At 49.2% G+C, this 14,288-nt stretch overlaps 1 protein-coding gene across 1 annotated transcript; it reads left to right on the forward strand.

Annotated features, from left to right (window-relative positions):
• The first annotated feature begins 565 nt into the window (after positions 1-565).
• Positions 566-13,191, forward strand: STIP1 (stress induced phosphoprotein 1). The gene is made up of 13 exons (XM_006050858.3): positions 566-721; positions 4,175-4,384; positions 4,841-4,982; positions 5,136-5,277; positions 6,051-6,219; positions 7,206-7,332; positions 7,422-7,524; positions 7,745-7,865; positions 8,976-9,197; positions 11,606-11,642; positions 11,846-11,949; positions 12,109-12,281; positions 12,720-13,191. Exons 1-13 carry the CDS (start codon positions 713-715, stop codon positions 12,790-12,792), a joined length of 1,632 nt encoding a protein of 543 aa, XP_006050920.2. The 5' UTR covers positions 566-712; the 3' UTR covers positions 12,793-13,191.
• Positions 13,192-14,288: the final 1,097 nt, after the last annotated feature.

The following is a 14,288-nucleotide window of genomic DNA, read 5'->3' on the forward strand; positions in this document are numbered from 1 at the left end:
CTGACACTCCGGCGAAGGACCAAGACTCAATGCCGCCGGATAGACGCGAACTGCTTCAGACTGACTCGCCGCAGACCGACGGAAGAAGTGGCCCGGGCGGACCCACCAAACCCGCAACCTCAGAAACGACCACCGCAAAGCGTGTCTGTGGCCTCAGACTCCCATAACCCACCGCGGCTGTAAAAACCCTACCCTGCTCTTTGAAGGGCAGCAATTGAAACCTATCAGAGTAAAGTGTCTGCAACTCACCGACCAATTGAAATTTTTTAAATCTGAAGGCGGTTCTGTCACGGAGTCTGTCAGCCCAATGGGAGAGGTGGAAATTTCCAGAAAGAATAGGACCAATGGGCGCGGCCAGCGCGGCCATGATTGGCGGGCTAAGTGACCAATAGGTGCCGCAGAGGTCCGCCCCTCCCTCCAATCATAGAGTATATGATGGGTGGGGCTTTCAGAGCAACGTCCAGTCTCGAAACGCGGGGGAGGCAGGACTCTCCCCACTGTCCAATGACAAAGAAGCAAAGATGATGGGCTAGACTTCAAGCCAATGGGAGGAAACCATAGAAAGCCCCCTAGAGGAAAGCGACCAGTGAGCCGGCGAGGAAGAGGCGGGATCTGGGGGTCCCGGCAGCTTCTAGTAGGTTCCAGAAGGCGGCGCGTGCGGTTGGGAACGCGGAGCCGACGGAGTCTATTCAACGGGGTTCCGGACTGGGCTATGGAGCAGGTGAAGGGGGAGGGGCAGGCTGAGGCCCGTGGTCGCTCTGGCACCCGCCAAGGCTGGGCCCCGGGTGGAGGGGCGGGGCGGGCGCCCGATTGTTGTGGCCGGGCGGGGGCCGGGGTCGGCGGAGCCGCTGGGAAGGCGAGGGCGTGAGGGCCGCGGCGGGCGGACGGGGAGTGAGGCCTGGCGGCGGGGAGCGCGGGGTCGCCTCAGTGCCCGTCGCCAGTCGACTCGGCGAGATGGGCCGGGGGACGCACCAGTTCGGCTTAAGTCCGGCCCGCGGCGGGAAGAAGAGCCGCGGCTGGGCCCCTGAGGCCTCCCAGGACTTGGGTCCAGGCTGAGCAGGGGATGGCGCCCGCGGTGTTTGGAGGGCTGGAGGTGGGCGAGGGGCCTTGCGAAAGGCGAGAGGGATCAGGTCAACCTCTGGGAATTCGTCTTCTGGGAGAGAGATCTGAGATTGCAAAGAGGTTACCCAGGACTTGGCCCTAGTTAACTTGGAGGAACGCGGGGACGGGAATACACTGCAAGTAGCTGATGGACTCGGTGGCCAGTTGCGGGGAAACCCTACTTCTCTGCATGGACGGCCGGGGTGGAAGAGTGTTGAGTGAAGGTATGATGAGCAGCAGGCCGACTTCTTAGCCTGATTCGGGAAAGGAGAGGGTGCAACAGAAGTCCTTGGAATGAATTTCATCTCTGCCAGGGTTTTACAAATCATATGTGCAGCACCTCCCTCTCTTCGTTTTTTCTTTGTGTGTGTGTGATTCAAGAGTTGACCGACGACTGGTTCTTCTAAAACGTGGGGTTTTAATTGCGCGAGGAGGAATTTGGTTGCTGAAGGAAATTTCAAGTATATAGTTAAGCAGAGAGAAGTAAGTTGTTTGACTTCGTTCAGCGTTATTGGGAGGCTGAGTTTGAGGCTGTTGTGGGTTACTCTCTGTGAGTTAATTGTGTCCTCTGTGGCCTGAGGCTTGTGAGACTCCTAGAGAGGTTTTATTGAATTGGAACCTGTTATTGGGCTGTAATGGTTGATTGAGGGGAGGAGGAGGAACAGCTCGGAGTTTTTATTGGTGTGATCTACAAAACTGAATCTTTTACCCTGGTATACCTATTGCTCCCTTTAGCTAAATCTGGAGCTTCTTTGCTAAATTTTTAAAAAATTAGAGTGGAAACTGAGAGTTTAAACATTTCGCACCCTCAAGATAACTAAATTGTGTCTGGGATTGAATAGACTGTGATACAGACAAGAAACTGATTTTAAATTCAAGAAGAGCGCTCATCCCGAAGTTATCAAAATACGGGGAAAAAATATTGCTTTATCGCACTTGCCCATAGTAGAAGTGTGCATGCAGGTAGACTGAGTGAGTGAACTCAGGGACTGCAGTTTACAGGCCCATTGTACAGGGCGGCCAGGTGTGTTACAACCCGCTGTCCTGCATCCATTCAGTATGTAACCTTTTTTTCCCTCTTAGATGCATGTTTCAGTTCTAGGAAATACTCAAATTGGAGAAATTTTGAGTGTGTAAAATTGTGGTTTTTTTAAACTACCTTTCAAATAAAATCTCACAGTGATAAAACTTAAAATTTGACCACATACAGGCATACAACTGTATGCATTATGTGTCAGTTGATATAAATTTATCAGTTCAAATGCACGCACTTCACATTTTTAGCACGCAATCATCTTGTTTAGTCGCTAAGTCACGCTGGACTCTTTGCAACCCCATGGACTGTTGCCTGCCAGGCTCCTTTGTCCATGGGGTTTTTCAGGTAAAAACACTGGAGTGGAGTTGCCATTTCCTTCTCCATCCACTTGATGCTGATTTCCTGCTTACAGGAAAGGTGTGCTCAGTTTGGAAAATGTTCTGTAGGATAGGCAAGAATGTCACCAAGGTATTGTCAGCTGCCTCGTGAAACTATCTGAGTTTTTTAACTTCTCACCTTCCGGCCTGCATTCTATATTCTAAGATTTTTTTCCTTGCCGGTTAAATTTGGTAGTCTCTCCTTTTTCCTCTTGGAGGTTGTCTTAAGATTTTTCTGGCTAGTGGAGGGTCCCATTTGGTGTACCTCAGGGTTCCGAAGTCATTTCTCACAGAATTCTTTCTTGCATCCGTACACTGGATGGGCATACCAGGAAAGAATGGATTGTGTCCTGAGTGACACGGCTGTTCTGACCAATGTGTGGGCGTTTGAGGGGTGGTCCTCCCCTCTTGTTGGGCTCCCTGATTTGGAGAAAGTGAAAGTGAAGTCTCTCAATCGTGTCCGACTCTTTGTGACCCCATGGACAGTAGCTGCACCAGGCTCCTCCGTCCATGGGATTTTCTAGGCAAGAGTACTGCAGTGGGTTGCCATTTCCTTCTCCAGGGAGTCTTCCCGACCCAGGGATTGAACCCAGGTCTCCCGCATTGTAGACAGACGCTTTACCATCTGAGCCACCAGGGAAGTCCAATTTGGAGAAGCCTTTTAATTAGAAGCCTGTTCTGATACGGCCAAGGTCCATTTCACACCAGTTAAACCTCTCAGTGTGCTCCTGCTGTTTCGGTTCTGGGTATTTGAGAGAGGAGGGAATGGAACTGCAGCAGTGCTGCTTTATCCTCCTTCCATTGGTTTTGTTGCTGTTTAGTCACTAAATCGTGTCCGACTCTCTTGCCACCCCATGGACTGTAGCCGGCCAGACTCTTCTGTCCATAGGATTCTCCAGGCAAGACTGGGTTGCGGTTTCTTTCTCCAGGGGATCTTCCCAACCCAGGGGTCGAATCCTCCTCTCCTGCACTGCAGGTGGATTCTTTACCACTGAGTCACCAGGGCAGCCCCTTCACTTGTTTAAGTGTGTTTAATATTTAAACATGACAAAAACTGGTTTTTATCCTAGCTGCATTTTTACCTGTTAAGAAACAGCCACAGTCTGCCGTGTTGTGACATCTACCAATGGAAACAGATTGTTCTCTGGTGCTTGGTGAGCGTCCTGATGCTCCTGAAGGCCATCCTGGCGCCCGCAGGTTGCTGGAGCGTGTACCAGTGCGTGCTCAGTCCTCTGTGTTCCTGGCTCCCTCTTCAGTGAGGAAGCTCCCTCTTCAACTAGGCCTGTGTTCAGTTTATCATTTGAACTCTGGAAATCCAAAGGAAAGAAATTTCTTTTTCTACAAAAGGCATTCATGCATATGTCCTAGAGTGGCTTCTTCAGCTCAAAGTTGAGACTTTTGGAAGAGTGGCTGGAGTTGTTAATCCCCAGGGGAGCCAGCAAAGAGCAGCGACAGGCCGCTTCTTCCTTGTTACTTTATTTTTTCCTTGCTGTTTCCCACAGGCGTGAGAACTGTAAATTAGTTAATCTGTGATTTGTTTTTTCTGATGTGTAAAGTAACCAGTTAGTCAACAACTACAGAAAGGAATGAGTGTCACTTAAGAAATAGGGACTAAAGAAGAATTTCATGGGGAGAAACTGTATTGTTCCTCTCTTCTCAGGTAAATGAGCTCAAAGAGAAGGGCAACAAGGCCCTGAGTGCCGGCAACATTGACGATGCGCTGCAGTGCTACTCCGAAGCCATTAAGCTAGACCCCCAGAACCATGTGCTCTACAGCAATCGCTCCGCGGCCTATGCCAAGAAGGGAGACTACCAGAAGGCTTACGAGGATGGCTGCAAGACCGTTGACCTGAAGCCTGACTGGGGCAAGGTAAGCCGCGTGAAGGGGGCTTTTCAGGAGCCCGGAAGCTCCTCTGGGGTAGCTCTGGCCTGCCTGGCCACCTGTCCTGAGAGACTCAGGAGTTGGTTACTGCCCTCTCCCCGGTCTTCTGCCTGTTAGAATGTTCCTCAGAGTGGTGACATGTTTTGTCAGATCTGAGGTACTGTTAGTTAAGACATGTTTTACTTTCTGTACTAAGAGAAAACTGCTCTAGAAGCTCACAGCACTTGGCGTCGTGAGATGAACTGGGCTGAAGCGGCCGTGTTCTGCAGGGTCGACAGATACTACCGTTGTGTCCTGGTCCTCTTCCTGTTTGTTGGTTTGTTTTGTGGCCTTCTCGTGAATACCCGTTTTGTTCTATGAGTTGTAAAGTAGATTGTTTTGACTTCATCTTTGGAATTTACCTCTGGGTGTCTTTTATTTTTTATCTTTCTTTGCTGGTTTAAGGGCTATTCACGAAAAGCAGCGGCTCTTGAATTTTTAAACCGATTTGAAGAAGCCAAGCAAACCTATGAGGAGGGTTTAAAACATGAAGCAAACAATCCTCAGCTCAAAGAAGGTTTACAGAATATGGAGGCCCGGCTGGCAGGTAGACCCCAGAACACTGCCCTGCCCCTGTTGTTGACTGCTGTTTTATGCTTGAGTAGTGTTGAGGCTCCCCCCACCCCCAGTGTTGGTTTAGTAGGCTACAGGGGCACAGTAACCGACTTCCTGGTGGTACGCTTTTCTTTATTCAAAACAGAAAGGAAATTCATGAACCCTTTCAACATGCCTAATCTGTACCAGAAGTTGGAGAGTGATCCCAGGACCAAGACTCTGCTCGCAGACCCTACCTACCGGGAACTGATCGAGCAGCTGCGGAACAAGCCGTCCGACCTGGGCACGTAAGTTCAAGGCGGCAGGTTTGTCTCTAGAAACAAACACAACTGTTGTGGTTTCTTCCTAGGACCCTGTGCAGGGGTTCCCTAGACCAGACTGGGGTTTCTGCCTTTGTTTTTTCCCTCCAAAGAGGAGTCAGAGTTTACTGCTTTATTGCTTATTTGTATTTCTAGAAAGGGTCGGGGGGATCACGTATTAGAGTAATCTGGGGGGCTTGTTCTGCCCCTCCCCACCTTCACTGCACTCTTGGCAGTGCTGACCTGGCATCAGCTCTGTCCTTTCTGTATACACAGGCATACATTTTCACATGAGGCGTGTTTTTATGCCGAGTGTATGTCAATACCATTGATTCTGCTTCATGGTACATGTGCCTTGATAGTGAGAACCCAACATAGCCCTCTCTATTGGTGTGTTGGAGTGGAAACTCAAGGTTGAAAGCACATCAAATCTAAAGATCAGCTCTAAATCTTGTGCTGGTGTCTGTGACTGCCTGGGTGCCTCTGACCTGAGATCAGACAGAGTGTACCTGTAACTCATTCCCCTGTGTGTCTGCTGGCCTCGAGAAACAAACCCCATCTGCGTTACCTCATATTTTATATGGAATTTTGAGGGGTTGAGCATTCCACAGTTGTAACTCATGGGTAGTACAGAACCTAGCAACCTTCCCATGGGTAAGAATCTTTTCTATTCAGTAATCTGAGCTTTAGCAGTAAGTGGGGTTTAAGATCAGTTGTGGAGAAGACTAAGTGCTGTTCTTCATTTTTTTAACCAATACTAGGAAACTGCAAGATCCCCGGATCATGACTACTCTTAGCGTCCTGCTCGGAGTTGATCTGGGCAGTATGGATGAAGAGGAGGAAGTTGCAACACCTCCGCCACCACCTCCTCCCAAAAAGGAGACAAAACCAGAGCCAATGGAAGAAGATCTTCCAGAGAATAAGAAGCAGGTTGGTGTGTGTGTATCTGTCTCTCTAGAACACTTTACTATCATGCATTTAGAAACTGCCTAGTAGCTGGAAATACATGTCAGGTAGGACCATCTTTAGACTTCGGATGGCTGTGCTGGTTTTTTGAGTGCTCAGTGTGTGGTCAAATTACTGTTATTAATAATTAAAATGTTTCATATGTTAAAAGGTGCATGTACCAAGCAGTTCCATAGAAATTGTGTGTCTCAGAGTCTGCCACAGGGTCCCACGGCCACTGTGGTTCTGGCTCGTGGTTCTGGCAGTGTGGACATCAGCCAGGGTCAGCCTGAAAACTGTGTGTGGCCCTTGTTCTTGTGATCCAGAAGAATGTTGTCTGTCAGCTCATATGTTTCTGTTTCCTGGCTTAGCGGACAACTTTCAGTCTCTCAGAGCAGCAGGCCTGTGCTGAACGGTTTTATTTCCCTTCTTATAAATGGGAACAGCAGATTGTTGCCAAATTTAGTACCGTTAAATGGGTAAGCGTTGGTTGCTCATGGTGTCTCAAAGCTGGAAAAAGGCCCTACGGTGTGGGTGGTCGTGAGTCTGCTGCAGACTCCTGTCACCAGGACAGTCCCTCCCGCTCCTCCTCACCCCTCTGCCGTCGTTCCCTGGTGGCTTGGACCCAGAGACTGCGCGTGAGAGAGACCGAACTTGCTCAGCCTCTTGGGTTAAACCCAGCACAGAGCTGTGTTGTCCGCTCTCAGGTTGTTTCAAGCTGAGGGGATTTCTTCTTCTCTGAGGAAACCCTCACTTTCGGACAAAAATCCAGGAGAGTAGGTGGGATAAGGGGGTGTCTCAGAGGAAGAGAGGAAACCAGTTTTCCATACTCCCCTCTGGGTGTGGAAAAACTGCTTCCCATAGCCTCGTTGGGGGTGTGTACTGCGCGTACCTGTGACATCCCAGGCGCTGGCTCCCTTTGCCGTCTGGGTTAGACGTGCTCAGCCCTCCTCCTTCCGCACCTCCTCTAGGCGCTGAGAGAAAAAGAGCTGGGGAATGAAGCCTACAAGAAGAAGGACTTTGACACGGCCTTGAAGCACTACGACAAAGCCAAGGACCTGGATCCCACCAACATGACATACATAACCAACCAAGCAGGTTAGGCCCAGCACGCGCGTGGGAGTGCTCCCAAGGTCCCGCGGAAGAGGCACGGGCTGACTCTTCCTTCTTGACCCTCTGCTTGGCAGCCGTGTACTTCGAAAAGGGTGACTATGGTCAATGCCGGGAGCTTTGTGAGAAGGCCATTGAAGTGGGGCGAGAAAACCGAGAAGACTACCGACAGATTGCCAAGTACGCTTGACCTGGAGTGCCTTGAGTAATGGGGAGGGTCCCGTGTCTGCATGTGGAGGGGGCTGGAAAGGAGGCTGCAGGGGCTGAGACAGAAGGCGTTAGAAGGGTGTGGTGCTGGGGGCACGATGTGGGCCTTGTGTCTAGATGTTTTGCCTCTGCGGAGGCTGACCTTGTCTGTGCTCTGCCCTTAGCAAATTCTTTTTCCTTGTGTCTTTGTCAGAGCTTATGCACGAATTGGCAACTCTTACTTCAAAGAAGAAAAGTACAAGGATGCCATCCATTTCTACAACAAGTCTCTGGCAGAGCACCGAACCCCAGATGTGCTCAAGAAATGCCAACAGGTGGGTAGGGAATGAGGGATGTTTTCTTAACGCGATTTATTGTAGTCATTTTTATTTAGTAATGAATTTGTTGTCTTTGGTTATTTTATATGACGTGTCCCCTGTTAATGATGACAACACATAGAAATAACCCAGTTTTTCTGCTGTCTTTTTTAGTCGGCCAGGGTTTTGACCTTAAATTTGTTGAGGGTCAGCGCACTGACAGTGTTGTAGTTTTTATTGTAAATTAAGACCCTGATGCTGGGAAAGATTGAAGGCAGGAGGAGAAGGGGACGACAGGATGAGATGGTTGGATGGCATCACCGACTAGATGGACATGAGTTTGGGTAGACTCCAGGAGTTGACGATGGACAGGGAGGCCTGGCGTGCTGCAGTCCATGGGGTCATAAAGAGTCGGACACAACTGAGCGACTGAACTGAAATGAAATTTTTTCTTACTTTGTACAACCAAGTTATGTAGGGGGGTGATTTTATTCACAGAAAGATTGGTCAGAAAAATAAGAGCTGTTAATCCATCATTTTCACATAAGGCATATCTTTGTACCAAGTGTATGTCAATACCATTTGTTCTGTTTCATAGTATATATATCTTGATAATGAGAAATATAAAATTCTTTTCTTTAATTGAGGTAAGGTTGATTTACAACATTTCAGTGGTATAACAACTCAAAACTTATTAACTATAGTGTATATTTAAAGTTATAAAATATTGGCTTTATTCTCTGTGCTGTACAATATATCTTTGTAGTTTGTACATAGTGTAAGGAATATAAAATTATTAATCCCAAAATTAAATCTCACCAGCAGTACCTCATAGCTCAGTTGGTAAAGAATCTACCTGCAGTGCAGGAAACCCAGGTTCAGTTGCTTGATTAGGAAGATCCCCTGGAGAAGGAAATGGCAACCCACTCTGGGATTCTTGCCTGGAGAATTCCATGGACAGAAGAGCCTGGCAGGCTACAGTCCGTGGGGTCACAAGAGTCGGACACGACTGAGTGACTAAACCATCACCACCAAGCAGTACTTTCTGAAAATTGAAATTCTAATCAGACTTTTTATTAGCCCAGTGTTATGAATGAGTTTAAATGACTATTTCAAGAATTTTTTTAGGCAGAGAAAATCTTGAAGGAGCAAGAGCGGCTGGCCTACATAAACCCTGACCTGGCCTTGGAGGAGAAGAACAAAGGCAATGAGTGTTTTCAGAAAGGGGACTACCCCCAGGCCATGAAGCACTACACGGAAGCCATCAAACGGAACCCCAAAGATGCCAAGCTGTACAGCAACCGAGCTGCCTGCTACACCAAGCTCCTGGAGTTCCAGCTGGCGCTCAAGGTGAAGGCAGGGTAACCTGTCCATGAGGAATGTGTTCTTCCTCTTTTCATGTGTTCGTCAACATCAGCTTGACATTCTTGCTTTGATGATAGATTCGAGGTGGTGGTACGTGTATGAGACTGTGGAAGTCCAGGGCCTGTGTGTGCCCTGTCCTGGCCCATGTAGTGTTATTTCGCATGTAGGAAGTATTGGGGAAAGTCGATCCTTTTTCCTTCCCGTTGCCTTTCTTCATGTGTTAATTGTTTTGCCTTTTTGACGTTTTAAACGTGCAGTTGAGCGGCGTGGAGTCTGTGCACACTGTTGTGCAGCCGTCACCACCCTCTGCTGCAGAGCTTTTCCATCTTCCCAAGTGGAAACTGCATCTTCTAAACACTAAACTCCCCATTCCTCTCCTCCAGCCCCTAGCAACCACTGCTCTATTTTCTGTCTTTGACTTTGATCACTCTGGGGACCTCCTGTAAGTGGGATCATACAGTACTGGGCCTTTTGTGCCTGGCTCGTGTCACTTCGCATAGCATCTTCAGGGTTCATGTTGTAGCGTGTCAGCGTTTCCTTTTCGTGGCCGAGTGGTGTTCTGTTGCGTGGATAGCCCACACTGTGTGTTCGTCGGTTCACCCGTCGGTGGAGGTTGGGTTGTCCCCGCTTCGGGCAGTGCGCAGCGGCACTGCTGTGAGCGTGGGTGCACAGACAGCTGTCTGCCCCTCGTGTCGGTCCTTCCGGGTGTTGTGCAGCAGTGGAGGTATTGCAGTTCTGTGTTTAATTTGGGAGAGGGGGTGAACTGCCTCGCTTTCTGTAGGAACTTTACCATCACTCCTTTCTTCGGTACTCAGTAATATGGGTCTGCTGCTGTAAGTCACATCGCACATGGTCAGGTATGCCAGTATTCAGCACTGGAGGAGTTCCTCTCCATCACGCCCTTGAACACGAGCTAATCTGTGCATCTTGGCAATTGGATCTATCTAGAGACCCCAGTACCTGAGTCCATGATGGTTTTTGTTTGATGACCCAGATCTTTTGGGTCTGTCCAGCCTAGAGACATCACTGCTGCTGGAAGGACTGCACAAGGGCCATGTCAAAAGCAAGTTGGTTTGCAAAGCAAAGAATAACATTGTTAATCACCTGAGAGGTGGCATAGGACTTTTCCCAAACTGAAAATGGGAGGAAAGAATCAGCAGGATCGCTTCTGGTCTTCGGGCTCCTCAGTAGCCGTTGGTTGGGCCACAGTGCGCACGGCACACTTCATAGCGTTCTTTGTCCTGTGATTTTACGTTTTGAAGACACATCAAACAAGTATACAAAATACCTGTGTTTTCCTTCATTTTTCAACAATAAGCACTGACGCTTGCTAAAACTGTTTGTGAAAGGAAATGATACATTTTGACACCTGATCTCATAGGTTTTTGAGCATACATCTCCTAAAATGACTCTCCTTATCCATTCACAACATTATTAACACCTAATAATAGCAAAGCTAAGGCCATATTCAGATTTCCTCACTGGTCTAAAAATAAAGTTATGGAGTTTGTCAGTATCAGGGTCCTTTTATTTCCTCTGGTGATCATTGTCCTCTTTAATTTTTTGAAGTAGAAGTTTGCCTACATTTCGGGGTTTTTTCCCTCATTAACATCAGCCTTCTAAGGAGTCTAGACCCCTTCCCTTGTGAGATGGTTCAGGATCTGGTTTCTTGTGTCTTGAAGTTCTCCTTATTTTGCTTCTCTGCTCTCCTTTTCTCCTTTATCTGGGCCTTCTGTTGAATCACCATGAGGCCAGAGTTAACAGAAGTACTGGGGTGGGGAGTAAATTGGAAGATTGGGACTGGCATATACACACTATTATATATAAGATAACTAATAAAGACCTTCTGTGTAACACAGGAAACTCTACTCCATACTCTATAATGGCCTATATGGGGAAAGAATCTTAAAAACAGCGATTATTTGTATATGTGTAACTAATTCACTTTGCTGTATACCTGAAACTAATCCAACACTGTAAATCAACTGTACTTTAATAAAGTTTTAAAAATAAGGGGCTTCCCTGGTGGCTTAGTGGTAAAGAAACCACTTGCCAAAGCAGGAGATATGGATTCAGTCCCTGGTCCACGAAGGTCCCACATGCTGCAGAGCGCCTAACCCAGTGCACCACAATTATTGAGCCTGTGTTCTAGAGCCCAGAAACCACAGCTACTGAGCCCACATGCCTTAGAGCCTGTGCTCTGTAAGAAGAGAAGCCACAGCAATGAAAACCCCATGCAGCCAAAAATAAGTAAACGAGGCACTAGAACGAAAGTCGCATGTCCTGTAATGGCCCTGGGTGAACAGTTAGGTTTGTGATCCCAGGTGATGAGTCAGCTGTGGGGTACTCCTCTAAAGGAATGAGCCTGATTCGTTTCTGCTTTTCCTTCCTAGGACTGTGAGGAGTGCATCCAGCTGGAGCCAACCTTCAGTAAGTGTCTTCCTGTGCTGCTCCGCTGCCCCCTGTCTGGCCAGAGGGTTGAGAAGAGAGAGCATACTCTGCCTTTGTGTCTTTGGAGGTTATAACGTTTTGAAGCTAGTGTCAGGCTGAGGAGTGATGGTGTTCAGAGGAGGTGAAAGCAGGCGGAAGTGTGTTCTGGGTGATGCCTCACCTCTGTCCTTTTCCATCTCCAGTCAAGGGTTATACTCGGAAAGCAGCTGCCCTGGAGGCGATGAAGGACTACACGAAAGCCATGGATGTCTACCAGAAAGCACTCGACCTGGACTCCAACTGCAAGGTGGGGCTGCCCTGGCCTTCAGGGATCTCTGTCCTGCTTCCCTTTCTCTGATTCTTCCTTCTCGCCCTCCCCCTCAATGACTCCTGTTACCTTGGACCTGCTGCAGCAATGAGCCAGGTAGTGCTAACGCTTTCCCCTTCTGGCCCTGCCTGAATGCAGGAGGCCGCAGATGGTTACCAGCGCTGCATGATGGCCCAGTACAACCGACACGACAGCCCCGAGGATGTGAAGCGGCGGGCCATGGCCGACCCGGAGGTGCAGCAAATAATGAGTGACCCGGCCATGCGGCTCATCCTGGAGCAGATGCAGAAGGACCCGCAGGCGCTCAGCGAGTGAGTCGAGCTGGGGGGGTAACGGCCTTGGAGGGAAAAGGTGGACAAAAACAGAATGCACAACTTTGGCAGCAGTGTGATCTGCTTAAGTGGCGTGTGTATAGTCTAAATCGCGGTTAAAAGGTTGGCAGGTGGTGGTGAGCTGGAAGGGCTTTGTTGGCAATAATGGCTTAAGTGGTTAGTTAGAAAGACCAGTGTTGCTGGGAAAAGGTCTCAGTTTACTGTGTCCATGGGCTCATCTCCAGTGAGAGTGGTCAGGTTCCGGCCACTGGCAGAGGAGGCCTGTGTGGTTCTCCCACAGGGCAGTTTCCACCAGGACTCCCCTTACCACCTCTTGCTGGTTGTGTCCAGGGCAGGTTGCACTGGGGCTTGCTCTGCGAGCAGGTAAAAATTTTTAGGGGTTAAGTCTCATTTCAGATAACTTTGCCTCTTTGTCAGACACTTAAAGAACCCTGTGATAGCACAGAAGATCCAGAAGCTGATGGATGTGGGTCTGATAGCCATCCGGTGATGACTTGCGCATCATCCCCTTCCCTTCGCCCTTATGTGGAAAGAGGAGCTGGGACCGCGGCACGCAGCACGGAACAGAAGGAAGAGAAGGGGCGACAAGCGAACAGCGTATCTATATATTTATACAGACCTACGTGGAAGATTCAGAGACTTACACTCGCGCATTCGTGCAGCTGCTGCCTCTGGGCCCTCCCAGCACACGCATGGTCCTTCCCCTGCCCCCCAGTCGCTGTCTCGGCTGCTCTCCCATAGTTGGTTATTTTTTATTTGGGGCAGTGGGCTTGTATGGGGAGGGGAGGGTGTTCTTCCCAACCTCAGGTCCCAACTGTCTTCATTCACATTGTTAACTCCACGTCCTCTTCTCCAATAAAACAAGCCAGTCAGGCGTGGTTATACATTGTTATGTCTCTGAGCGATTTTTTTTTTTTTTTTACCAAAAGACTGAAGCAGCTCTCCTGCGGGAGTCACAACCTGGGTTGGAAGAGGTGTGAGTGCCAGCTGACTACTAGGAACCAGGCGTGCTCTGTCTTCTCTTCCTAAATGGTGGGGTGGGTGTGAGCTTTTCTCGGTTCCACCACCTTGCCTGGTGGCTCAGACAGTAAAAAATCTGCCTGCAGTGAGGGAAACCCAGGTTTCATCCCTGGGTCGGGAGGATCCCCTAGAGAAGTGAATGGCAACCCACTCCGGTATTCTTGCATGGAGAATCTGATGGACGGAGGAGCCTGTACAGTCCATGGTGTGGCAGTCAGACACGCCTGAGTGACTCACTGCCTCTCGACATGGCCACTAGGCGGTGCTGTCGCCCCGTGGACAACTTGGAAGGTGATGACCTGACCCAGAGTGGCTCCAGCTCCAGAGGGTCCCATGAACTTCCAGGTGATTGCAATGCTGTCAGTTCTCCACACTCAAAGCCAGAAACCAGTTTGACCAGAGAACAGTGGGTCCCATCCAAGAACCAAAACCAATTTCCATTGCAGGAGATGCTTCAGACTTCCCTACTGGAGGGCTCGAAAGCCCTCAGCTGCTGTGTGTGTTCTGCTCTCAACTGAGCTTAAAGTAGGTTTTAATTACACTTCCACAGCTGCAGGAAATATTCTAAAAACCCTCATCTTGGACTGGGGTGGCTTCTGAGCCTGGACTAAAACTTCCTCATTTGCTCCAAGAGTGAAGCTTTGGGGCTAGCAACCCGCTGAGGCCAGCAGCTGGCTGTACTTCCTGCTGCCTTGACTTTGCATAATCTGAAGCTGGCCTTCCCCAGGAATTGCCCCCGCCCCCCTCCCACCCCTGCTGGTGGCCTCCCTCCCCTGTCTGAGTGGCACAACCCTCCTTGGGGATTCTGCAGCACCTTTGGTACTACGATCTCTTCAGGTTCTGGTCAATTTCCATCCCCAAATTGATTGCCTAGAAAGGCTGAATTTCTGCGGGAGCCAGGGGTGAATATAAGGCCCTGCTCTCCTGAACCTTACATCCTGATGCACCAGGAAGACGGGCCACCAG

Source organism: Bubalus bubalis, chromosome 5, assembly GCF_019923935.1.
Source record: "Bubalus bubalis isolate 160015118507 breed Murrah chromosome 5, NDDB_SH_1, whole genome shotgun sequence".
NCBI classification, from domain to species: domain Eukaryota; kingdom Metazoa; phylum Chordata; class Mammalia; order Artiodactyla; family Bovidae; genus Bubalus; species Bubalus bubalis.

Bases quoted from the DNA above. Each gene is read 5' to 3' on its own strand.
- STIP1 (XM_006050858.3), top strand. The intron at 7,333-7,421 runs GTTAGGCCCAGC...TCTGCTTGGCAG, and splicing joins ATACATAACCAACCAAGCAG to CCGTGTACTTCGAAAAGGGT. The intron at 11,643-11,845 runs GTAAGTGTCTTC...TTCCATCTCCAG, and splicing joins CCAGCTGGAGCCAACCTTCA to TCAAGGGTTATACTCGGAAA.